Source organism: Paramormyrops kingsleyae, chromosome 8 (assembly GCF_048594095.1).
Source record: "Paramormyrops kingsleyae isolate MSU_618 chromosome 8, PKINGS_0.4, whole genome shotgun sequence".
In the NCBI taxonomy this organism is placed as follows: Eukaryota; Metazoa; Chordata; class Actinopteri; order Osteoglossiformes; family Mormyridae; genus Paramormyrops; species Paramormyrops kingsleyae.
The window spans coordinates 282,705-308,758 of record NC_132804.1 but is presented as its reverse complement, the minus strand read 5'-3'; the positions used below and the strand labels follow the sequence as shown (position 1 = coordinate 308,758).

The 26,054-nt window shown below is 40.4% G+C and overlaps 1 protein-coding gene and 1 long non-coding RNA gene across 8 annotated transcripts in view; one reads left to right on the top strand and one right to left on the bottom strand.

Annotated features, from left to right (window-relative positions):
* Positions 1 to 7,080: 7,080 nt before the first annotated feature.
* Positions 7,081 to 26,054, bottom strand: part of LOC111852542 (voltage-dependent L-type calcium channel subunit alpha-1D-like) — an 89,597-nt gene continuing 70,623 nt past the window's right edge. For 3 of the 7 annotated variants that reach the window (XM_023828585.2, XM_023828586.2, XM_023828587.2), the window contains 17 exons: positions 21,717 to 21,845; positions 21,457 to 21,522; positions 21,277 to 21,368; positions 19,709 to 19,868; positions 19,467 to 19,594; positions 18,714 to 18,810; positions 18,320 to 18,422; positions 17,939 to 18,040; positions 16,193 to 16,326; positions 14,188 to 14,304; positions 13,318 to 13,664; positions 12,874 to 12,900; positions 12,460 to 12,585; positions 12,089 to 12,255; positions 10,440 to 10,561; positions 10,045 to 10,347; positions 7,081 to 9,915 (listed from right to left, as the gene is read on the bottom strand). In XM_023828585.2, the coding sequence (XP_023684353.1) occupies positions 9,631 to 9,915; positions 10,045 to 10,347; positions 10,440 to 10,561; positions 12,089 to 12,255; positions 12,460 to 12,585; positions 12,874 to 12,900; positions 13,318 to 13,664; positions 14,188 to 14,304; positions 16,193 to 16,326; positions 17,939 to 18,040; positions 18,320 to 18,422; positions 18,714 to 18,810; positions 19,467 to 19,594; positions 19,709 to 19,868; positions 21,277 to 21,368; positions 21,457 to 21,522; positions 21,717 to 21,845 (2,505 nt within the window). In that variant the 3' untranslated portion in view covers positions 7,081 to 9,630. Of the gene's footprint in view, positions 9,916 to 10,044; positions 10,348 to 10,439; positions 10,562 to 12,088; positions 12,256 to 12,459; positions 12,586 to 12,873; positions 12,901 to 13,317; positions 13,665 to 14,187; positions 14,305 to 16,192; positions 16,327 to 17,938; positions 18,041 to 18,319; positions 18,423 to 18,713; positions 18,811 to 19,466; positions 19,595 to 19,708; positions 19,869 to 21,276; positions 21,369 to 21,456; positions 21,523 to 21,716; positions 21,846 to 22,540; positions 22,574 to 26,054 lie in introns of all 7 variants that reach the window. The other 4 variants (XM_023828584.2, XM_023828581.2, XM_072714942.1 and 1 more) reach the window with 3 other exon arrangements.
* On the top strand, positions 7,903 to 20,674 carry LOC111852543 (uncharacterized). Its single transcript, XR_002840255.2, has 4 exons — positions 7,903 to 8,010; positions 17,196 to 17,345; positions 19,701 to 19,902; positions 20,079 to 20,674. It is a non-coding gene; the product is annotated as an uncharacterized lncRNA (long non-coding RNA).

Here is a 26,054-nt window from a genome sequence, read left to right as displayed (position 1 = left end):
AAGATACCAGACTAACTTTTTTTAGTCATTTATTGATTACAAAAAAAACAGCAAATGTATACAGTAAATGTCAAAGTAGCTCTACTCAAAATATTGGTTGGGTAACTTAAATCGAAGTTGCACAAAATGTGACCATTTTATTTTTTTAATCACAAATAGTGTTATATGCAGCGTCTGAATAAATAATTCACACATTAATAATTTACAAATGCTTTCGAATGTTGCTGAATTTCAAATGATATAGACAATTCAGGCAAGTTGGGGTATTTATTGTCAAGTGACATTCTCAAAAAGACAATTTAAATCGAATATACTGTAACTATTTGTCTGTGGATATTGGAAAGATTAAAAATAAAACATTCTGCTTGTGTAAGTATTCAGTAAACTTTATTTGAATCACAAGTTAAATTAAGGTTGATATGAAGTACACTTTATGTTATATCTAGTGCAAATCCATATTTCAATGCAGCACAATTTTTTCGCAAGTGTCTGTAGCTGTTACACTTTAGACAAACTGCTGACACTTCACCCACACCAGAGATGATGAGGATGTCAGATATCTGAGCAATAAGAGTTGCACAGAGCTTTGTGTGGGCTGCCTGCCGTTACTCTGGTTTCTTCCCACTGTCCACAGACAAGGTTTATGTGACTTAGTGTATCCAAATTACTGATAGCTTATGACTGTGTATGTCCTGTTTTGGACCAACATCTTATGCAGGATACAGCTCGCCTTACTTCCTGTGTTTCCTGGCATATTGTCAAGGCTCAGGACAATTTAGCTTTAGATAAACTTACGGGAAATGCATGAATGTAAGAGGAGCCACAAAAACCTTTGGCAGGTTGTTGTCCTAAACTGTTCCGCTTTAAACACATAAACATCACTGTTATGTATTTGTTGCTTTTACATGTTTAAATATGAAATTTATCCAACTAGTCAAAAACAATATGAGACTAACTTAAACTCTGCTATAAAAGCATTTACCTGTGCATCTAATTGATCTTCAGTAGGGCCCTAATGATATTTTGGAACAACTATGTGACAATTGAAGGATCTGCAATACACCCTATACAAACTGACTGTTGACAAAACGTTCTTTTTAACTACTCTAATACTTTATATAATTAACTAGTGTAATATGCAGAAGAGAGCAATATACATAATTATATACCCTTGTGCAAATTAACTGAAACAAGTTGTCACACAGACATTCATGCAGTGGCCTGGGACCTGCTGGTTTGCACAGCCAACAGGACAAAGCAGGCACTGTGCCCACAGACTGGCAGGCCTGCTCAGGTGGGGTTAGGGCTGGGTGGTATGACTGTGCTTCAGCTTTCCATGTATGTTTCAGGTGAATGCTCTGAGATTCAGGCGCCTCCTCCTGTCGCTGTGGCGATTCCTCCAGGTTCTCTGGTTTTCCCCCCACAGTCCCAAAACATGCTAAACGTGAACTGGAGTTTCTAAATAAGTTTAGAAACTTCTTCAACTATAACCTTAGCATTTGGAAACCACTGATCTTTCTAAATTCCACAACAAAAATGTGTATTTCCTGATTATATTGATTGTTTGTTATCCAGGCTCACCCTGTTAACGAAGAATGGATGGATGGATCAAAAGTAACTCCAATGTATCTTTGGTTGGGAAACTAAGTACTTGAACACCAGCCACTATAAGAAACTGACTTAATATTCAGAAAAAATTACATCTGTCCTGTACTCAACAGAATTTGTCCTCAAGTACTTCTGAATATAATAATAATTAAATTGAGATGAAGAACAACTCTTCATAAACAGAATGAACTTCCATATGGACAAAAAGCCCTTCTGACGAAAAAATAGTTAAAAGCTACTGAAGTGAAATGGAAGTGATGGTCTATATCAGAATACCAAAGAAGCATTTCATAAATAATTATGCAGATCCATCTTCTAGCCGCTTATCCTGGTCAGGGTCTTGGGGTAAACAATTTTGTCCAATATAAATGTATTTAAACTCGAGGTAATGCCAAGCTAAGCAAGTAAAAATATTAAAAGTAGTATTTAACACACTGACTTGAAAGTTTCAAATATTTGGGTGCGTGTAAAAAGGTATATTGCCAGTTAAGTATGTGTAAGAAATTTTAATTTTAACCCATAAAATGTACACAGAATGGGTTTCTTAATAGCACTCCTCTAGTACACCTATGAAATTATGTACACAAATAAACACAAAACTGAAAATCCTTATTTCATCAAATAAATTCCGCAGCTTCATTCACAGTGGAGAAACACACACCTCCAGCCTAGAATGGGTACTCTGTGTTGTTCTCGCTTTTCTCTCTTCCATTTATTCTCCTCTTATGCATTCTTTCCTTCATTTTATGGACTGCATTATTAGTTGAGGGTGATGACCATGTCAGTTGTAGAGAGAGCTGATGGATCTCCAGTTACCATGGCTGCATTTTTGAGGAGGGTTTTCAATGATTAGGCCAGTAATTACATCATAAATCAACACGACAGAGACTGTTTCTTAAGCTATAATGTGCTGATAAGAAGCAATAAGATGAAACCAATTAATTGCCACAAAGAGATCTCTCCGAGTGGTTCCCCTAAGATATCGAATGTCATTCCACAGTATAGCACCTGCAGTCCCAGTCTCATTACATGAAGCTGTGGCAGATTAAGTTAACAATCTTGAATAAACAGAACAAAATAAAAACTTCTTTTCTCTTCTCACTGGGTAAAAACACAACAGCTGTCCTCATCGCAGTGAACTGGCAACCACAAGGACATTTTGAATGCAGGCTGCCAGTTGAGCCTTTGCTGAAGAAGATACTATACTTGTGGAACTGTACATTTTAAGATGTACAGCCATGCCGTTCCTATCATCAAGGTTCTATTGCATTTCCTTTCATTTTTCAGGTGTTCTGATCACTATGGCTTTCAGATTGTGGATACACTCCACTGTTTTCCAGATGTCCCTGTTGTCTCAGTAACTGAACCTCATCTGTTCCCACTTCCATCTGCTTCTCCTCATTGCCTATCTAGGTCCCTGTGCAAGCAGAAGCATGCACTGTTTACCCTGTAATGTGTGGATGTGAGGTCAGTGCTCTGTTGTAGTAGTTTGAATACTGAAATTGAGCTTGATTGTTGCGGTCTGGGTATGAGATTAGAGTACAGAAATCTGGATCCTAGGCATAACAATGGAGAGTAATGGCTAATCCAGTATAATCCGGACCTGAAAGTAGTAGAATGGAGTAGAGATCAAAGAATTCTGGTCTGTAACAGCAGTGAATCATGATGTCATCTGTAATTCTGACTTTGTCTTTGTTTTAGGTAGATCTGATTGCTATATGTCTTCTAAGGTAATTTAGTCCTTTTTAATGATTGATAATGCAAAAAAAATACTGTGATTTTTTTAAAAATATTTTTATTTCATTAGGATGCAATACCATTCAGTCAAGTGGTGCAAATTATGGATTTTTCTGTTCTCCTGCAGTATACATATTAAGTCCTATAAACAAACTCAAACTTCAGTCAGGCAGCATTCCAGAGAAACACCACAGCATTAAATATGCGATGAAATCACATTATTTACACACAAGCATTTCAATGTCTCCTGAAAAATGTGAGCCTTATCTCCTTGTCCTTATGAATTTGGGCTCTTTAAAGGTTCTCAAATTATGGAGTTCAAAGCGGTTTCCAGGAAAGTCTTCACATTAAAAGTTCCAACACAATAACTGAACTTACATCTGCTCTACTACTGCAGTCTGACATATCACATGTTCTTGTGAATATTACTGAGCACCACAACTGCCCAAGTGAAATAAAGAGCTGTACCTGAGCTTCTCAAATCGTATGACTGGACTGTCGTGACCAGGAGGACAGAGGGAAACGGACATTCTGAGGCTGGTTTTAAATCCAGCACCGAGTGACCTTCAGTTTACATGCCGGAATAACAGAGACATTTTTCAGTCCTGTACTAAACTAAAGGTTGACTAAAATTCTAGAACATTGTGAAATTGTGTAATTAATTTCTTCACTGCAGGACAGAGTAGTAGTCTCTGTTTCTCTTTTCACTGAAGGTATGTTTAAAATTTAATTTCCCCTGTACTCAAATTGCATCGTGATCTCAGTGCACATGTCCACCTATAAAAAATCACAAAAGCTTTTTCACACCATACAGTTTCCAGTAGACAAATAATATTATACTATATAAAATATTATATGCAGGTAATTGCAAAAGCATTAAGTGTAAAAGTATTTGTAATCATACAAACAGACAAAACCCAGTGTAACGCATTAGGAGGAGACCGTTTTAGCAGATATTTGCACTTAATGGCTAAAATTCACACGATCTCACTCAAAGCAGCATATCAGCTATAGAAATATTAAACGTCACATCTGTTCTAGCCTTTCAGGTGCAAAAATCAGCTGACATCTAGTGGTCAAATAAGAGTACCTCATATATGAGACATCACAGCAATTCTGCAGCCTTTCAGCTGCCATCTAGTGGTCAAATACCAGTACTTCATACCATGGCCTGTATCACAATTAAGCAGCAAAATATTGATACATTATAATAAATATATTTGAAATGACATTTATATATTTGCCTAATCTTAACCAAAGTATTGTTCAGTTATGTTAACTATGGATTTATATGTTTAAAACTGTATTGTTTTTGGATACAGTGGTACAGTATTACACCATTGCGTGCAAGGAAATGACAGATCTTGTGTGTCACAGAAAGCAGACATAAACTCAAGATGTACTGCTGATGGGCTTTGCTTGAATTTTTCTATAAACTTGACTCCCATTTATATAAACATAAACGTTCAAAACGCAGTCATTATATCCTGAAGAAATGCACATAATGGACTTTCTGCAAGAAAATATGGGTGTGTAAATGCACATTAGTGTGGTCATTCAAGTACTACATGAATATATATTCAAAAATATACCGTGTCCATTGTATTTTGTAAACATATTTAGTACCGAGATAATCCACTTTCGCCTGCAGGACAGTTTCATGGGTAGACAAAGTATGTGTTCAGTGAAGCTATTCTGCCATGACTTGTACTGAGCTGTTCTTTTTACACTTCTTCCTATTAGCTTTAGTGAGTCTGGACATTCTCCTCTGACATTTGGTGACTCTAACTCCTCCTTTTGTCCATCACACCATGCTCTATAGACTCTAGTGGAACCAACATTTCTGGCATCAACACTCACAGTATGTCAGGGCTGGACAACAGGGCTGAGAACAAATGTTAGGTCTGGACTTCAGTGTCCCCCATGATAATTTTTCCAGTCCACAAGCCCATATGCCCACCAGGAAAATACCTAGAATGTTATATGTCTAGTCCAGCCCAGTACCATCTTCAAAATTGCTTCAACTTCGATCTTACACATTCTAATGTTAAGTCAAAGTCTTAAATCTTGACCCTGACTGCATGGTACAGTATATGTAAAGTAAGGGCCCTATCCAGCATTAAAGTATTCTGTACTCTCAAGTAACTGGCACAAATATCAGTATAAAAATAAAAATTCCACTAAACTAAAAATACAAAAATAACAAGTAGTAGTCTTACTTGTTCCGTTATTTACCTTGTGATATCTTGCGTTCTAACAACTATCTGATTTACAATAAAAATACATGAATCTTTAATGTGTGCATATAAAAGAATTAAAGTACAAGACATGTTACCCTTCAAGGTAACATTTTACTTGAAGGGGCACAAATAATGTCGTATTATGCTCTTACTTATGTATTAGTTAACCACAAACTAAGTCTTAGTTACATACTGATCTCATGTTCGCTCATCATTAATAAATCATGACATTTTTTTATCGGGGAAACTACTATATTTGTTACTATACCTGTTAATCCTGCAAACCTTTGTGAACTACTGAAGGAGCAAAAAATGAATAACATGTGAAATACTGACCTCATGTTTATTCATCATTAATGAATCGTGACATATTTTTTATCTCAAGCAGCTACTATATTTGTTCCTAAATCTGTTCATCCGGTAATTTTTTGTGAACTACTGAAAGAACTACTAAGGAACTGCTGAAGTCATGAATAACAAGTGAAATACTAATCTCATCTTTGTTCATCATTAGTGAATCATGATGATCTTTTATCTCAAGTAGCTACCATATTTGTTCATGATTTACTCTTCAGTAGTAACTGAGTATTGTTTTCAACAAACTATCAAGAAAATTCTAGAAACAATCTAGAAAATTCAACTATGCATCAGTGCTTAAGTCCCAAAGTTGCTGGATACGAGAGCTTTTGCTGTATTCTGTTGTAGCCATATGATTCACTACTTGACTACTAACTGTATGTACCAGCTGAAACATTCCATATACCTCTACTGTATATCCACTCAACCATAAACATACCCACTGAAATGCTGGCCTTCTGGGCATGATTATTGATTACAAGGGCAAGGAGAAGAGCGAACAGTGATAACGGCCAACATAAACAACCAACACAGGTAGGTAGACATTTTTGAGATTTTGAATATTTTGAAATTAACCACCTCCAGGTTGGAGAATGTATGAAGGTCAACTTGGTGAATGCACTTGAGCATCATGTCTTTGGACCACTCATTTCAAGACGGATCCAAGTCACAGTTCTGCCATATATGGTTCAGAACTCCACACCCAAAGTTGTTGGTAAAAGTTGTCGATTGGCAGCTGGGGAGATGGCGACGGTTAAACATTTTATGCTGCATTGGGGAATCACTCATCTTGCTCTTGACAGGACCCTCCACTGAAAAATTTTCAAGCTTTCAAGTGATGTCACTCCTCATAACTGGAATCCCACAATGTATCATGACACAGCCCAACAAACTATATTTGTTATTTTCATGGAAGATAGTAGCATTTCTTGACACAGGTCCATGTGCAAATTCAAGACACACTCATATAATGTACAGATCTCTTGCTATATATTATTTGGGTTAATTGGCAGAGCTGGCAAGGAGAGGCCACCTGGAAGAAGCGTGGCCATTGTCTGCTTCATCACCTTTTACATGATGCTTATATTCTTGATGACCTCCCTTCATGTTCATGAATAAATCACAGATTAAATATCACTTTGAACTTTAGTGTAAGTTTATTCAATAGTAATCATTAGGAAATAAAATTTAGGTATTGATTCAAATCAGTTAAAGGCCAAAATTAAATGAAAAAATACAAAAAGAAATGCATACAAAATCTAGAGGATACTAAGCTGCTACGGAGGTTTGCAGAATAAAAACCTTAAAGAGCAAATATTTCAAGTAAAATAAATAAGAACAGTTCTTTCCATACTTTATATACTTTTCATTGTATATTTAAATACATCTTGTCAACTATTCTAGTAATATTAAACTGATTAAAGTGTTTAAATTAACATATAATTCTCTGTAAACTTAAATATTAAATATCATTGAGCCGCAAACTGGTTTTATCACAAGGAAAAAGACCAGTGCCGCTTAATATTCTACCATATATCCCAGCATTTTAAAGTGACAAGTATGACAAATATAGATTCCACTAAACCATACACACAGCCACAGGAAAAGTACAAAATCGCCTCACCCTATTACATATAGATCTGAAATTCATAGAAAATGAAACAATATCACTTAACAATTACTTGTGCAAAGACATACAGCTATGTGCTAATATTTAAATACCATTTTTATTCAGGAATCCCTGACATGAGGTAAAGTAACTTGGTTTTAGTCTTTAGTTTTAACACCATTTACACAAGTGTTTAAAAAATGCATATTTCTAGTTCCTCTGTAATTGCTACGTTACAGTACAATGTGCCTGGCCGTGAGGGGTCATCTTAGATATCCGAGACACCAGTACACGTTTCTCACAGACGAGTCAGAGCCCTTTCAGCGTGCACCTCCTGGAGGACCCCAGTCGGGTTGGGTGGACCAGTTATACCCCGCTTCCCTCCCCCCGCCCCAGACCGCACACTTCCTCATGGAGAGTAGAACTGCCCGCACTGTGCTCGGCCAAGTTTGCATGCTGGTAAGTGTTGTTCTTTTAAAAGACGATTTAAAGTGATTGTTTCATCCCTTTTTTGCAGTGCAAGAAAGGGAGGCTAAAGTTTGGAACACCTTCAATGTTGAAAGGTTTAAATCACTGATATGTTACCCTGCTCTTCTGGAGGTATATGTATAAGACTTCGTATGGAAAGAGTGGGGGGTAATATTGCTTTAACTCTCCAACTTCCTGCCCCGTGTTGTAGCTGCGTCACCACCGATCAGCTTCACAGAATTTCTGAGCGTGCACTTAGTCTAGATGCTTTTAATAACTATATTATAAAATGCAAACGATTAAAAAGTTAACACCAGAAAGGGGGGAAATGAGTCGACTTTAACAGACCTGGAAATACAGTTTTTGTTTCCGATTAAATGAAAACGATCATTTAGAACGTGTCGTGATTGAAGAACGAGATAAGTCGCTCGGAATTGATGTGGCCGGTAACACAATTAATAAATTTTCCTTCGGGTAATAAGCGCATATCAAACCCAGGAACGTGATCTGCGACATGTTTTGTTAGTGTGTGAATGACAGGGGCACAGTTCCTTCATCCTCAGAAAGCAGCATTGTCAGTCACAATAGAAGAATTTAACATCCAGATGTACCCATGCACACAGGTTAACACAAGTTAAACAAAAGCCGGTCCCTTTTGCTTACAAGGAGACCTGTAAAAATCAAACACAGCGGCGAATTAACACACACACCTGAGTGCATTTTGAGTGGTGTGGCGGGGGTGCGGGGAGCGAACGTAGTTCTCAAACTCCTTCAGTGGGTATTTAAGACACGACAAGAAGTTCGACTGTTCAGGTCTATCGACATAATAATTTTGCATATCTCGTGCGAATGCATGTTCACCTCGACACAACATCTTATAAAAGGTTGCGAGCAGATCGAGAATATAGTGGAGCTCAAAAGAAAAGGTAGATAAACATTATTGTACAGTAGCTCATAAAATAACATCAATCTATGTTTGTAATATATTAAGAACCGTATTGCTGTTCTTATGTAAGATACATAATTACAAAATATAGAACATCTCTTTACAAAGTTTTCTGATGTAATATATTACAATACATTTACAATATATCAACTAGGAAATATTAAACTGGCTCTTTTAATATTCCAAAAGAACTGTCTGTAGTGCATAATTGCTTAATCATTTTTTTTTCCAATGGGAATCTTTGTAACTGCAGACATCTTAGCCACCTTATCTGGAAAGTGATAATAAGCAGACAGTGATACATCTGTAAACGAGCATATAGTCATTTTTCACGTTAGCCACAATTTAATTCTGAAAGTAACTGGAGTATTCAGTTCACATCCACATGTGAGATATGCCTGTCTTTCTCTAGGATGAAAGCTGTTCCTGATATCATGCTTCCACATAGTGTGTCGGGGAGGCATTGCCTAAAGATGCTCCGCCGAGCCCACATCTGCTTCCTTGGGGATTGAGACGGGTTCTGGAAGAGCAGCAGAGTGCTGCTCCTGTTAGCCCCGTCACCTCCAAGTGCCTTTTGTACTCCACTAGAAAAAAGGCACTTCTTTTGTTAGTGAGCCAAGAGATTCAGAGTCTCTGTGTTTTGTTCTTTACAAGTGGACCCAATGCTACAAACTCGTAATGCATATCATTTCATCAGCTAAGTCTTCCTCATACTTCCCAGCGAGATCTTGCTCCAGCTCCTCATCGCTGTAGCTGGCAGAGACATCCAGAACCTCAAAGTCTCTCCGGCCCCGGATGGGGAACACGTCCCTGCCACCATTCAGCAGGTGGCTGGCGGCACTCTCCATTTCATCAATAGTCATCTCACAAGCATCTGCTATTTCGTGCTTCGTTGTGGCGACAAATTTCGGGTCCCTGGCATACCTCCCCAGTCCCTCAGATATCAATACCTTCGGGGAAGAAAATGAAAACCAGTGTTACTAACCTTGCTACCTTTACTGTGTATAAGGCCCCGTACCCTGGCAGGTGTCTAGTGGAATGGTATAGGCCAGGAAACTGGTGCCCTTGGCTTGACTCACTGCTTCTACAAGGCTTGTGGCGCTTCCTCTCTTCTGGTAGTACTGGTTTCTGTACTCATGGGGGAGCTGCAGATGTGCTGGTGTATACGTCCTGTACTGGTAATCCGGGTCGTCTGCGTACCAGGAGCTATTGCGCACATGGCCATTCTCCAGCCCAGCCCGCTCTACACGGATCAGGGGTGTATAGTAAGGAGAGAGGTCCTTGCTAAGAGGTGTGGTTGGAGGTGTAGCCCAGGACCGTGTGGAGCGGGTTGGGGAGAGTATCTGGGCTCTGCTAGAGTCCAGACCAGCGACAGCCATGACCTGGTACCAAACAGGCGAGAAAGAAAATGGACACGACGTTTACATGTGAATAGCGATGCTGTTCGGAAGCATTATAAGAATGGCACACCTACCTGGTGTTGCATCAGATGAAGAGGCAGTGCTGTGCGCTGACGTAAGCCGGGGGAATGGGGGATTTCATCCTGGCTGCCCTGTCTACGCAGGCACTCAAAATTGAAGGACGGCCTTCTGTGGCCTGAACACATCCACAGGAAGAACAATTAAATATATAATATGGCAGACATAAAGGGATGTGGACTCCAAAAGCAAGAGAAAATACAGGGCAAAGTGAGTATCAGACAGAAGTTATGACCTTTGAAGTACAAGGATACCAAAGTACTATTGAGTAGGCTATGAAACCTCTTGAAGTAGTGCACTTCCAGCTCCCAGTAACAACTTGCTTTCACAATAACAAATTCAACCATTTATGGAGCATTTTTACAAATGCAGTTTTGAGGAAATATGAAACATGGTTCCTTAGGTCATCTGACTGAGTGGGATGCTCATCATACTGAGTATTTGATGTACATTCAAGGATCATGTCACAGTCATCACCCAGCTTTGCTTTAGACACATGCCGGAGCTTAATACATTCATTTCCAGCATACAACATGCGAAAGGACCTAAAATATTGACTTTCAACAGCTACAGGTATGGTGATGGAGCGCAAGGTGATGCAATGGGTGAGCAGCAGGAACCACCATTTAAAGCTAAAATAACTGAAAAGTGTTTGAGAGGGAAATACACATCCATACTATCTTGTACACTACATGGTTAGCTAGTCCAGTGCTGGGTTGGGGGGGGGGCTGTAGCCTATCCCCAGGCAGCACTATCCTCCACATAGCAGGGGTACAGCTCAGATGGGATGCCAGTGCAATGTCATCATACATGTTTGCATGTTGGAGCAAACCAGAGTACCTAAAATAAGTCCACATGAGCCAGAGAGAACATGCAAAAGTGGAGAATTGGGATCGATGACATTGGAGGTGTGAAGCAACACACAGGAACCAGAAACCAGAGTGTGTAAACATTTCTTGGACAAAAGCAAGAAAAAGGAAAAGGGTGATTTTATTGGCATCTCACTAATATGACAGGCAGGCATAAAGAACCCATTCTTGGAGAGATCTTAGAGCAACCTCCAGTGCTAGGGATAAAACTGATGGCAGAGCCTGTTAGATTGATAAATTGCCCCATATCTGTTAGAAAACCATTGAAAAAGATTTGCAAATCCATCATTCTACTGTACTAAAGAACATTTGCAAATGGAGACTATCTGTTTCTAGATGGGCATCAGCAGATGTTCTTCTAAGGTCCTCTGACAATGCGCTGACCTTGGAATGATGCATTCTGTCTTTGCCTCTCATAATCACTTCAAAATTCAAGTAATTTGCTTCATCCAACCCTGGGCCCTTAAAGCTATTCTTTATTAATTTGCAAATGATTTTCAAATGTTTTGGTGCACCAGAGGCAAATTATAATCAGTTAATGAAGTAATGAAAGTACTAAAATACTAATGAAGTCCACTGTGGAAAAAAATAGAAGCACTTCTATTGAATAAATAGTCACAAAGTACCAAATTTCTGAAAGCTGCCTAGTGTTAGACTGGTCCCCCATCCAGGGTGTACCCCAGCCTTGTGTCCTAAGCTGCTTGGGAAGGGTCCAGGCCCCCGTGACCTTGATCAGGATAAGCTTTTGAAAGAGGGACAAAGACTACAGTGCTCACCTTGCGGTGTGGGAGGAAGAAGCCGTCTCTTCGGGGACCTTTTGGAGTCATGGTAAACCGACTGCTCATCATCATCATACTGACGCACATGACGATAATACCCTTTGGGCACATCATAGTCCTGTTCTAGGTTATTAACCTTGTCAAGGTACTCCTTATATCCCTTCCTGCGAATATGTCAATAAAACAATATTAGTGTATACTCCCCATTTCTAAAAGTGCACATATTTCCTAAAGGAATGGGAGTTTTATTTTTTATATATTTCCCCACCAAAGTCTTCTGCCATCTATAATTAAAGGTTCTCATTTGTTTTACATTTTTGGACCCAATACCACCCAAGGGGGCATATTTAATGGCCAACTGATTCTACCTGTCTGCGATCATAATGTCCTCCTCATAAGGCTCCTCCCCACTGCAGTACTCCCCACAGCGTTCTTCCTCAGCACCTTCATCTCCTCTACGAATTGTCGGCTGACAGCTATCCCCGGCATGGGCTCTGGAGGGCAGCACAGAGGGAGTCAGGCCCTGTGATGGGCATGTGTAGGAGGACGTGCAATGCCAATGGAAATCGCACCTCCAGAAGGGCAGTGTGAGCAGCCTTAGCCATACATCAGATGTACACTGACTTGCAGAGGGAAAACTGTCAACAGAAAGCCACAAAGTTCTACAGACACATATGTTTGCCAAGCTCTAGTGATGAGGGAGCAAGTTCACAGTGGTCCCTTCTAGCATCTATGTCTGCCTGTGTTGTAGATGGAGCGTCTTTATGTTGCAGCAGACATACCTAATATAGGTCTCATAGTAGCGTGTCCTATTCCAGAAAGCAGAGAAATGTTCAGGGGAAAGCAATTCAGATAAGTATAGATGGAAAGGAAAAAGAGAAGAAGGTTTAACATAACATATATTTATTCAGTAACTCAGACATATGCAGAATTCATATATTTCAGGGAATGGTCATCAGTGTATAGAAATGATAGTGTATAGACTGCAGCTCAGTGCTGTTACAGAATAGAGTGTGAGAGTCATAGATTCAGGATTTAGTTATGGGTGGATAGTATATTGGCTGAAATAGTAATCTGGAGTTTGCACAGTTACAGTTTGGATAGCAGATGGCTTTCAGTTAGGAGAGGTAGTAGGGGACACTAACCAATAACCTGTTGTATAATTGTGAGTAAAGTGTGTACTACCATTATGTAAGTAATAACTTAAGCTTGTAGGTCTTTGGTACCTTTGGATGCTGGAGTTCTTGGGCTTGTCATAGTCGCCTGGGTAGTAGGGTCCCTTGTTTCCAGCGTAGCCATTTGCATGCTCATAGGGACCAATATGTTTCCCATTAGGCAGACTGGACACATTGGCATTGTTGAGGTTGATGTTGGTAGACTTGTGATAGGAATGGCCATTTTGAGCCAGGGTCTGGCCCATCCTGTCCAACCGGCCAACTGGTTGTTCCATGTTAGCATAGTGTGGGGGGGGATGCACCTGCAGGGGGCGCTGTGTGGCATTGGTCTGATATGAGGGGTTCCTGGCATCTCCATTCATGTGATGGACATGATTTCCGAAAATTCCCCCATTTTGCTGTCAATAAAAGTCACATTAAACTGTGCATTGCAAATCAAAAGTAGACATACATTTTCAGTGAATTGCATATTAAAACATTTACTTTTTAAAGTTTATATGAGCAAAAAATATTTTTAAAAGCAGATTAAATGGCTTATGACATGCAAAATGAACTTCCTTGCACTGCTTTTTTATTTAAAAATGTTCCCCTGACATAACAATGAGTAACATCATAGGTAAACCAGGGCAAAGTCAGTTGTGTTATTTGGCTTCCTGCCCTGCTTTCATTATGTTTACTGCTAACTCCTGTACATTCAGATCGTGTTGCTCCTGCATCCAAATATTTTATTCCTAAAACCTTTGGGTAGACTGCTTTAAATGGAGTAGCTTTCCCAGTAAGCATGTTCTCACCAATCTTTATGCTATAAATATGAAGAATTACCCTATAAAAGCTTTATAGCAAATTGATCTAATCAATTACAATGAGCTGTCCTATAAGGGTTACCTTGTTGTTTAAATTGTTATAAACATAAATTATTACCCTATAAAACTCCTGGTCTTCCTCAGGAATAAAGTCTACAAGCTCCTCATCTTGTAGGTCACATGATATGGCTCTTCGAATTTCAGGCCCAATATCATGCAGTGTGCGAAGACCGGCCTGCAACCGACGATAACAGGTGGTGAGAAGCTGCAGGGCGATGCAGTCCAGGCCAGCTCCTCCTGGCCTCCCACCCCCCCCCCCCCAAAAAAAAAGAGTCTAAGTCAACCAATGACATTTGAGTTACAACTGTCCCCTACTGTACTCAGGAGCCTTGTGGCTGAACTGCACTTAGCAGACAGTGAGACATGGGAAAAGAAGCCACTGAAAGACAGACAGTTTCTAAATGAGAGGCTCTGAGTGTATAAAATTCCCTGTGGATTCTCTGCAGTGTACAAAACTCTGCCGCTGCTACTTATATGAATATAAAACTGTGCCTCAAGCTACCTGCAGAAGAATGCAAATGTGTTGTGGAACTAATGGAATTTGACTTGCAGTTCAGACCTAAAATTAGATACTGCTGATCATCTCAAAATGATCATGTAGGAGGTCTGAGTCAACTATGTACAGTACCAGTTGAAAGTTTGGATACAACTATCAACAGTTTTATTTGTACGATTTTAGTATAATTATGACATCAACATTACAATTGTATATATGGAATTATGCACTGAACAAAAAAGAATTAAAAAACCAATCTGTTTGGGGGGGCAGCTCTGTGGATTGGAACTCAGAAGGTTCAAATCCCTGGGTCAGCAGAGTGATCCCACCATTGGGCCCTTCAACATGACCCTTAGCCACAATTTGCTCCAGGGACTGGCTGACCCTACGGTCTCCACTATGCCAGATTCGTGAGGCGGCCTCCTGGGATGCTTTTCCAGCTGTACTGATGGACTTCATACACATCTTCTGAGCATTCACTGACTGCTTGTTCTTCACTCTCTGGTCAAACTCATCCAAAGCAATTTCTGTTGTGTTTGTCATGTGATGTGACATTATCACTGTCCTTTGTAGGTGGCTTGGTGTGTCCAAACTTTTGACTGGTACTGAAAGTTATTAATCTTTAAAAACGGAAGATGCTTCAATTGAGGAACACTAAGACTAGGAGTAAATCCTGGGTGAAATATTGATCTTCTACTCTTCAGCTATAGACACCCATATCCACTGATTCTACCTGGGCAGGCACTGCAAAAGGTGGCCACTAAATATGCAAGTGCAAGTAACACCAGTAATGTTTATGAATGCAGAGTATAGACTAGCAGCAAAACAAGAGGCTGGTTAGTTTGAATGGGGGTGAAAAACGGTGTTATGGCTTCATAATGGTCATGAGGAAAATGTGGGTCTTTATTTGTCCTGGAATCCACTGAGATACTGGGAGCACTGACTGAATATGGATGTTATACAAATCCACACACATGGGTAAAAAATGCAAGGAAAGCTGCAGCTTTCTTCTCCAATTACAGAAAGGAGTGAAAAGTAGCACATATATTGAGCACAAGCGATGAACACACCAGGATGTCAAAACCTCACTTCTGTCTGGAACACATACTCCTGTACAGTACATATACTGTTTTTAAATCATACTTGAGTTCCTCTTTTATTGGAACTCTATTTGCACACTGTCCTGCAGGACATATGGTATAAACACATTGTTTCTCATATGATTTTTCATAAACACTTTTCTCTGGGCTTGAGGGTATCAGTGTTGAGTAATGGCTACAGAAGCAGACCCTGATACTGACTGTGAACTCCATTCCATGCATAATACCAGGGAATTCCATTTGGATGACAGAGTGTAAACAGGGAGCTGACCGTCTTTTAAGGGCCTCGATGCCTAAAGCAAATGATCCCGCACACCACCAAGACCTGCCACTACCAAGCACTCTTGAATGGGGGAAGGATACACTGGGAGAAGGAGGGGTAGATGAGGACAAAAGTGCACCATGGGTAATGATGCACAGATAAAAAATGGAGGAGAAAGAGGATACGGTCTGCGGATGAAGCTTACCTGCAGGGCAACGGCCGTGCTGTTCTCAGTGGGGTGAACACCCAGGAAGCCTCCCTCTTTGCGTTTCTTGAATTTCCTAAAGTAGTCCTGTATCAGGAAGGTGGCATAGAACTTCCCCAGGGTCACCTCATCATCTGAACAAACAGACCACTGTCAGCATGGGGGCCCTCAGTCACCCTCAGGTTGACTCAGACCCGGCCGACTGTCACTAAGACTACAGAATCCTCATGAGGGGCCAGGGCCCCCCAAGGCAGCTGGGAGATGGCTAGGTTACACACTTTAAAGTAACCACAGGTGTGGAATTGGAAGGATTCCATCAAAGTCTAGAAAATTTACAGCAAGCCCAGTTAAAGCCTGTATCCCATATAGCTTTGAGAAGCCACTGCCTGTAAAGTCTGATGTGCCTACTTATGCTTTGCAGGTTTTATACAATAAAATGGTGAGTAGGTTCGTTGATTGTAGGAGGATCAGTTCAGGTAACCTATATCACCAGGGAAACATGAGGATATCATACATCTTATTTTTGTATAAAAATTATCAGCAATCACACGTTGATAGCAATGAACAATGAATCTTATTTTTCTATTTCTTGTCTCTGGGGTATACTGATCAAGTGGAGATTATACCTGGACTTAACATGGTAAAAGACAGGACAAGACTTTAGTAAAATACAGAAGACTAATTTAACCCTTGAAGGACCCAAAACAGAACTAGCGATGGAGTGGAAAACCGAAATGGGAGATGCTGGAGAGGCAGGGAATCTTTAGTCTTTAAATTTCCCAAATAAGTTGTAGCTAATACGTTTTAAAGGTTTCATTACCATTAGGTACAATACATTTTTCATTTTAAATCTACTGCTTACTGACAAACAGCAGTACAACTAACAAACTCACTGATTTCATAAGGATGACTAACTGTACAGTAGTCAGGTCTTTTGAGCAATGTAGCAATTTTCTCTATCAGCAGGGCCTGTTCCACTAAATTCTGCCTCTACCCTTCACAGGGCACATGCAAGCAAGCGGCGTGATCCCGGAGGAATCATTCTGAAGCAGGGTCCGTGTCGAGTCAGCAAACTCTTTGGGGAAAGGGGTGCGAGAGAGGCAACACCAGTTCCATGCCACCACCCTAAAACAGAATTGCTTCAGAATATTCGGTAGGACCCCAGACTATGTGCAAGGAGCAGAAGCTGCAGAAAAGCTCGAGTGAAAAGAGAGAAGGTTTAGTGTGGAGAGAACATGCAGTGCTGCTGAGGGCCATGCAAGCTGTCAGACATACGGACTTAGTCCTGAAATTATAGGTGCATCGTCACAACTATTGCTGTCTGTACAGCTAATACATTATCTATTATTCTGGAATGGGAGAATGGTTCTCTGCAAGACAAGTTAGTAATGCGAAATGTCTTTGGGTATAAATTGATATTTCACTGTAATTGTGCACCTTTTTTTATACGAAGGTGTTGCAATACTTTTTTTATACGAAGGTGTTGCTCCTGGGCCAGGAGCGCTCAGTCCTGGTTCTTGGCTGCTAACAAAGCTAAGAGCGCTGAGCAAAATCCCTTTAATCATCTATCAGAGCGAGGTCATGCTTGCACCTATAATGCGTTTATAGGTAGGTGGGAGGGTTTCTATTCAAGAATGTTGCAAATTGAAGATGTACGATGAAGCCCAGTTAGTAGAAAAGCACAGAAAGAGCAGTGGAATCAGCCTTTGAGGTCTAGGGGTCAGTATGGGAGGCAGCATGACTGACCGCCTGCAGGGGGACACACTTGGTCCAGCAGCTTCATGTTCGTCCGTTTCCAGAGCTTCTTAATGATACTGCGGAGCTCCTCATTTGCCTGTTCCAGGGGACCTACCAGGTACAAGCAAACCTCTGTGTCAGATGACGGTGCCAGTACTGTGGCAGATCACTAGCAGGCTCTCCCACATTCCACTGCAGCACAGGTGGAATAGTAAATCTGTGGTTCATATGTTCATTCTTCAGTACAGTGCTTAATTTGCAGATGATAAGCCAATGTTTTTGTGCATTTTGCACAAAAACCTAAGAGTAAATACAATAGATAGATAAGTAGGTTGACAGACAGACAGATTTACAGATAGACAGGAAGATAGATAGGAGAAGTTTCCGTGCCCTCAGTCTTGATCTTCAGAGCTGTGCGGACCAAAGCGAAGAGCGTGGCATTGAACATGACAGTGCCGTCGCTGTTGAGAGGCATGTTCATGGCTACCAGTCTCTGAAACAGAATGTGGTTATGTTAATAACAGACAAGTAGAGCATTTACGATGAGTGTACAATGCCAAAATGTTGTCAGCGTGAGTGCTTGTGCTCACATGACGTGAACATTTGTGGCCAACTCCAATGCTCGTATTTGCTTGTGTATGGGAATCTGTATGCATGTATGTGCTAGAGTGCATGTGAATCTGTACGCACGTATGCGTCTGCGTGCATGTGAAGACCTCAAACACCACCGAGGACACAGCGCGAATATATGAATGCATGCATACGTGTTCGCATATTCTTGTACCTTACAAGCCACCCTGTGAGGACACAGCTTGCCAAAGCCCAGGGGAGGCTGGATGCGACGAAGCAGAGTCACCAGATCCAGGTGCTTGATCCTGCCACTGGAAAGAGGAGTGAGGAGGTCACAAAGTCTGGGATAAACCATGCTATCCAGTCTATGCAGTGAGCTCATAGTTAGCTGCAGAAAAGTCCTGTATGATTGATGGCACTGATACTCAGAGAAAATTTAATAATGACACTTTATCAAAATTCTCTTATCAGCTTCCCCATCTTGCTCTCCATGACACCCAGATATATATGTAGGTGAGAGAAATCTTGGCAGTGAAGGGCAGCCACCTGCAGCAGCACTCATACAGTTGGGGGTTAAGGGCTTTGCTTAAGGGTGCACAGACATGTGACTATCCTGGTGAGGTCAGGCACGAAGCGGCGACATGCTGCCCCAAAATTCTGTTTCTATTTAGGGTACAAAAGCTTTTTAATACAAAATTGTGTTCTGACAGTGTCAAAATGAAAAGAAAAAGATTAACTAAAGGGAACATTAAAAATATAAGGATTTAGGAAGACTTGAAAGAGAGATTAACTACGATGTACATAGATGCAATTAAAACTAAAAGATTTAGATTAGGAAATGGCTTTCAAAAGTTAGTTTATAAAGTAATGAAGGGTTGCAGTCGCATTGTTGCACTGGATGTTAGTCACTCCTTATCTCTTATCTTCTCTTGTGTAATGCCAAGCCTCTGAGCCTGCTCACACTTACATGGCCTCTGGGTCGTACTCGGACCATATCCTCTTAAATTCATCCAAGTGGTGAGGGCCAAGAATGGACCAATCACGGGTCAAGTAGTCAAAGTTGTCCATGATGACGGCCACAAATAAATTTATAATCTTAAATAAAAAAAAACAAGTCTTAATGATGATGTTAACATTTGTGCATGGGAATGTGTGTGTGTGATATATATATATTTGTAGTTTTCTATGTGTTTGTGGGTAGGGTCATACCACGAAGGCACAAAGCATGTAGAAGGTGATGAAGTAGACTATGGCAACGTTGCTCCCGCACGACCTCTCCTCCCCTGGATTGATGTCCGATTCTGGATCACACAGCCTCCCGGGCAAGCAGGCCAGCATGATATTCTGCCATGCCTCACCTGTGGCACACCTGAGACACAAGGAGGCAGATCAGGGGAGCCCAGGTTCAGTATCAACACTAACAAACTCAATTGTTGTCAATTCATCCTTTGACGTGACCAGTGTTAATTTCATTGATAAAAACTGACGAAAATGATTTGTCAATGAAGATAGATTTTTAATTGACAAAAATGACATGTAAACCATCCCCCCATTTTCTGTAACTGCTTGTCCTATTCAGGGTCGCGGAGGGTCTGGAGACTACAGGTGCAAAACAGGGAACAATAGAGAATTGGGCAGGAAGCCATCGCAGGGCACACACACATCATTCACTCACACAGGTACACCTACGGCAATTTGGTAACCAAATTAGATGTAGTATCTTTAGCTAGCATCGATTGTAGTTGCACATGATTGGATAATGTTGAGCTAACCGGCTTCAAGCTTTTAATCCATGCAACTATGTCTCTAAAGTCTGTCTGTATACTTGTTATATCTGTGCTGGGCTTGGGCAGCTTTTATCGTGGGGGTAACATATACTGCTTAAATTAGATTAGGAAATGGTTTTCAAATTGTTAATACTAGTTAATAAAGTAGCATATACTGCTGTGTGAAACAACATACTGATATATGTGCAATTTTTACATTGGATGCAAAAGAAAACAATTCTCAGTGCAAGTTGTATGGAGTGGTAGCAAAAGGAAAATAAACACAATCCAGTTGGTTTTTAATAGTCTGAGTTTTGTTTATGTTGTTGAGAGAGGACACATTTTCTTTATTTAATTTCTATTCACTGGTATTCTTTTATAATTGCAGATGTCATATGCAAGTATTTCGTTACTGTCTAAATTTTGGTTTTATTTAAATTTTATTTAATGATAAATAAAGTCACTACAAAACCATTTTTGAATTAGCCTCGTGTAATGTTTCGTATTACAGCCTTTACAACAGAATCTATGTTCAAGATCACATGTTCAAATCAATTGCCATGCCAACAGCTTTACAGATGTTTCCTGCAGGAATCTGTCTATTCTATATGTCTATTCTATATAAGGCAAACAAATCTATGTTTGTGATTATGTACATGTACACAGAAAATTAAGTGAAATTTTCACATAAATGTGAAAACTATGTATCAGACTACAGCTGAACCTGTTTCACTGACTGCATGTACTGTAGTGTGGATTTAGTTGACTAAAGCTGAAGCGACTGAAGTCGATTTAAATATCCTGTAATTTTTGTCAACTAAATCTACACTAAAACTAAAATAAATTAGATGATTAAAGTATGACTAAAACTTAATTGCATTTTCATCAAAAGACTAAGGCTAAAACTAAATAAAAATATGCTGCCAAAATGATAACTGAATGTGATTGAAATCGGACATCTCCAGAGGGCAAACGGTGTGCCTGATTCAGATGGATCTGAAAGCCACCGACCTGAAGAGCAGTAGTACGGCCTGGGGGAAAGTTTGAAAGTTGTTGTTGCGGTTGATGCTTGTGTTGTCCACCATGGCGATCTTCCCAAACATCTGGAGAACACACAGTATCACTGAAACACTTTCAAGCTCCAACTTTGGCCTGTCTATTCTATATTTTGGTACTGAAAGCAGAATGTACCTGCATTCCAATTACAGCATAGATGAAGAAAACCATCACGATCAGGAGCGCAACCCATGGCAGAGCCTGCGAGATGGAGACACATAAGTTTGCAAACTAAGTTAGCAACAATGCAAACTGGGGCTATACATGGACTCACAGTCCAGAAGCCATAACGAAACAAGTTTGCATCCTACTGTATATATGGAGTTTAATAAATCTAGAGACAGAGTCACACCCAGAATGCTTCCTGTAATGTCAATGGTAGGGCTGTGTTTCACCTGAAATGACTTGATGAAGGTCCACAGAAGGGTTCGAATGCCTTCACCCCTGTTTAGCAACTTGACCAGTCTCATAACCCGGAAGAGACGGAAAAAGGAGATTGAAAAAGCGCCACCTTCCTCTGGATTCTGTGAACAAGACGACTGCATTAGTACACAGACAAGAGGCAGTCACCTGAGTGCATGCGCAGAACGTTGGCAGTGCATAGAAGACAGCAGGAGGCACTGACCTAGAGTCATATTACTCCTGCCATCTCCAGTAGACCAAACCAAAGGGTATTTCTTATATTATGCTGAGTGATTTCACTGTTGGGCTTTGCTTGCCTGCTTTCTGAACTACACATCTGATAGATAAATAGATGTAAATGTAAAATACTGGCTTTTCATCCAGTAGCTGAAAACACTGCCAGACGTCGTGCTCATACAGTGGGGGGCAGAGGGGAAGGAAAGCATGTTTGGCCCCTGGGCATATGGCGCGCCATAGCCCGGCCTCAGCATTGCTTCCTCTGTCCGGAGCAACACATGCGGCTCCAGGATCATGCAGCCAGCAGGTGGAGTTCTCCACGCTGCTGACCGACGGGACGGAGTGACAACGCTGTGCGGGACACTCTGCTTCAGACCCCCAAAACACAACTGAACCCCAAACATGGAAAGTAAAGATCAAACAGAAATACAAAGGAAAAAAAGAACAACCTAAACAAACCAAATGAAAAATGAGTGAAGATTTTAGGGAACAGATTCCAGAGAGTAAAGTAATTAACAAATGAAAAAAGAAAGCAAAGTCGAAGCAGGGCTGGAGCCCACTAGGGGGCGGTGCATCTTACCCCAGCATCGTTCACCTGGGGAGCCTCTGTGGGCTTTAAAATTAAAGAGCTGTATTAATTCCTCGAACACAACCTCTAGCATCTCTAGTGACTATAACTGGAAATCCTTAATCGTTTACAAAACAATAGTAACGCATTTCTTAGCGTTAGTGTCCAGACATATGTGTAAACACAACAACTCTGTGGTGGGTTTCTGTGACATTAATGACTAGACATCTGTCATAAAACAAAACATTGTCACAACATCTCTTCAAAGTTAAAGACAGGACGTAAGACGGCAAAGGACACCCCTCAATCTGCAAGGCTTCTTTATGTACCCTTTCAGTGTACATCATGTTTTCTGTAGTGGCGTATATATGTCTATATAACATTTAAATTGACTGTCCATCTCTGTCAAATTTTTACAGCTGTCAATCTCTATATTTCTTCTTCGGGACCAAGCACAATATCATCTGAACATTAGGCCTAAATGTACAGTATCTACTGAATATACAGTGAGAATGCAGATTGATTGTCTTCTTCTGCCATCAGGAACTGAATACCCGCAGCATAATTCAGAAATCTCTGAGATGGCAAGAGAACCACAGGATGGTGACACCTCCTTGCCAAACTCCTCAGTGACCATTGTGTTGTGTGGTGGTAATATTTACCGCACTTTGAATAATAAGGGCTGCTCTAATCATAGTACATGTGAAGAGCCGCAGAACACTGGGCATGACAAAGACTGACAAACTGTAAGCAGACATAAGAATGCAGTAAAACACAAAGCCAGAAATGGCTGGTAGACCCTAAGGGTCTACCAATCACCGAGCAGGAGGTATGGAGACTCCAGCCTAATTCAGCTGCCTGTCTCACTCCCCTATGGGATGGAACGGGAATGAATACAAAGTAAAACATGAATGGGTTCCATTCAGGTTCAGACAGATCCTTTGGCAAACTGGCCATAGCATTGATGGGATATGCGTCCAGCACGTCAAACACTTCAGGCAAGACAATTGGCAACAGGGAGAGCTTTCGGCTTTTTATCGCATCACAGCAATGCATGCAGTCATAGGACAGGTCCGCTTAGACTAGAAGAAAGGCTTAGAAGCAAAGGAAAAGTAAAGCAAGATGGGAAGAGTGAATTAAAAAGGTAAAGTTGGGAGAAATAATAAAGGAAAGAGAAGCTGTGTGCTGACAGAGCTGAAGGCAGGGCCATGCACCTGACTGAGATCTACACACCTGAGGTGTACACACCTGCTCCCTACACTCGAGCTCCTCACTGAGCTAAACCAGCTAATGGCAGAAAACAGAACAGAGCACAGACAAGCATTCCCATTAAAACAGAGAGACCGCAACGACCTATCACTGTAGGTTGCTTTACCAGGTCTGTAGGAACCCTCTACAGAGGGATCTGTGGACAGGAGCTGGTCAGACACAGGGACCAACGTGTGCAATAGTCTAGTCATTCCCTCACCAGAGGATTTTCTGCAAATCTTAACCTGCTCGGACAACAAGCACACCCTTGGCCAGGGAGAATTCTTTATTGTGAACACCAGATACTGTCGTGTGAGTGGGTAGTTGTGTTTTTAACCAGCAGCTAAAGTCACAGCTAATTATTCTGCATGGAATTACTGGCAGACTGTGTATCAGTGAGTAGTTATTCTCTGCCTGATAAGACATGCGAGCAGCTCTGAGCTCCAGAGGCATTCTGACCAAAATGAGAGCGATGTGAGCGATGGCAGCAAAGTCAACATAGTGAACACAGACGGTAGTGCGGGACTGACCAAAAGTTCTTTGGGTCCAAGAAAAAACTGTGCATGGGGGTAAGCGTGGTGGGATGACATAAGATGAATATTAGGGCGGAGGGTGGCTCGACTGGCATTCAACAGCACACAGAGGAGTAGGGCGGACATGCAGATAGGTCAAAGGGCAGGAAATAGACCAAACCTCCATATATAAGGATTCACACTCAATGCTGGCGCCACAGATACTAAATTACTAGACTGCAAAGTTGATGTTTGTGACACAAAGTGGCACAGCTAGACTGTTATATCTAGTAATTTTGTATCTGTAACTCATATCAGACATTAAAAATATGAGCAGAACTGTGAAGCACAAATAGGCATTTAAGTATGGTATTTGGCTCACAGTTGTTCATCTTATGAGCCTTGCCGTAGGGATTTAATGGTTCAAATAAGGCAAGAATTGGCCTTCTAAATAAAATGAGTATGAAAGGCTTTGTAAAAATGACTTAGTAATTTATACACAAACACACAAACGAACACACACCACTGCAGCTCAGAAAGCAATCTACAGAGAAAGGCACTTAAATCAGAGGCACTATCCTCTACCAGATTATACCTCAAAGCTAAGCTGTGACCTGTTAATTTGGTATTTTGTTGTCTAAGAAATTACTTTTTCAATTTTTATTTATATTTTGAAGAAAGCACACTTGTACTCTGGAATGGTACATAACATCTGTGAAAAGCAGTTAAAGTAATCAAATATAATTAATTCATTAATTAAACATTAATGAACAAAGTGTACCAGAATAAACTGAGAAGTCTGGACAAACCACTGGTCGCAAAATAATAATCGTTTACAGTTCCAGCCAGCATGTCAATTCTGTTGACAATATGAATCAATGTGGAGGTTTACATCCCTCACAGTGAGTCATTGTTTTTCCTTAGCTGTAGTTCATGTCAGCTGACCAGATTGTAAATTTGATGATACGTAACTCACACATTGTGGAATTTATTTTAGTTTGGGGTTGCTCAGGAAAAAAAGAATAATTTAAATTTTGTTTGTGTCTGTAGCATAAATGTTTTATAAAAACGCAGCCCAAACAGCACAGAGTGGACACACAGGTAAAGAGATTCTGATACAGTTATACTTGCCTCTTTAAATTTCTAGGGAAAAGATTTGGTGAGAACAATGATTAGACAGATTGGGAGACACACAGACTCAAAGAGCACTTACAAATGCATTGAATTTGGGACAATCTAATACACAACAGACAATGTTACAGACATACAAATATAACAAGTGGATACACAACATAAAACAATAGCTGTAGTTTAATATTATTCAAGTAACACTTAAGGAAACATTAAATTTAAAGTGCTTCATGCAGGTCTGTCTCTTAAAATGTTGTTATGAGTCTGTATTTTTGTGTCTTTGAATGAAGGTGTGCTTTGGTTATTATAGATTTGAGGTAGTGCATTTCCAGCTAGGTGACTCACTGTGTATGCATGTATATGCACATTCTTGCATATCAAGTAAAGACAGATGAAATAAATACATTTTATGGTCACCATATACACTTTTTACCAGTACAAAACACAAAAATAAGTAAACAGTTGTCTTGCAATAAATAAATGTTTATTTAAGTCTGTCACTATACAGTATACCTTTCTGGATTATTAAGGGGTTAGGTTGTAAAATATGAAGTGATTTGTTTGCTTAGGAAAAAAAAATGGTAAATGAACGGTAATATATCTATAACAGTATGGGGATAAAGGGAAGCTGAATT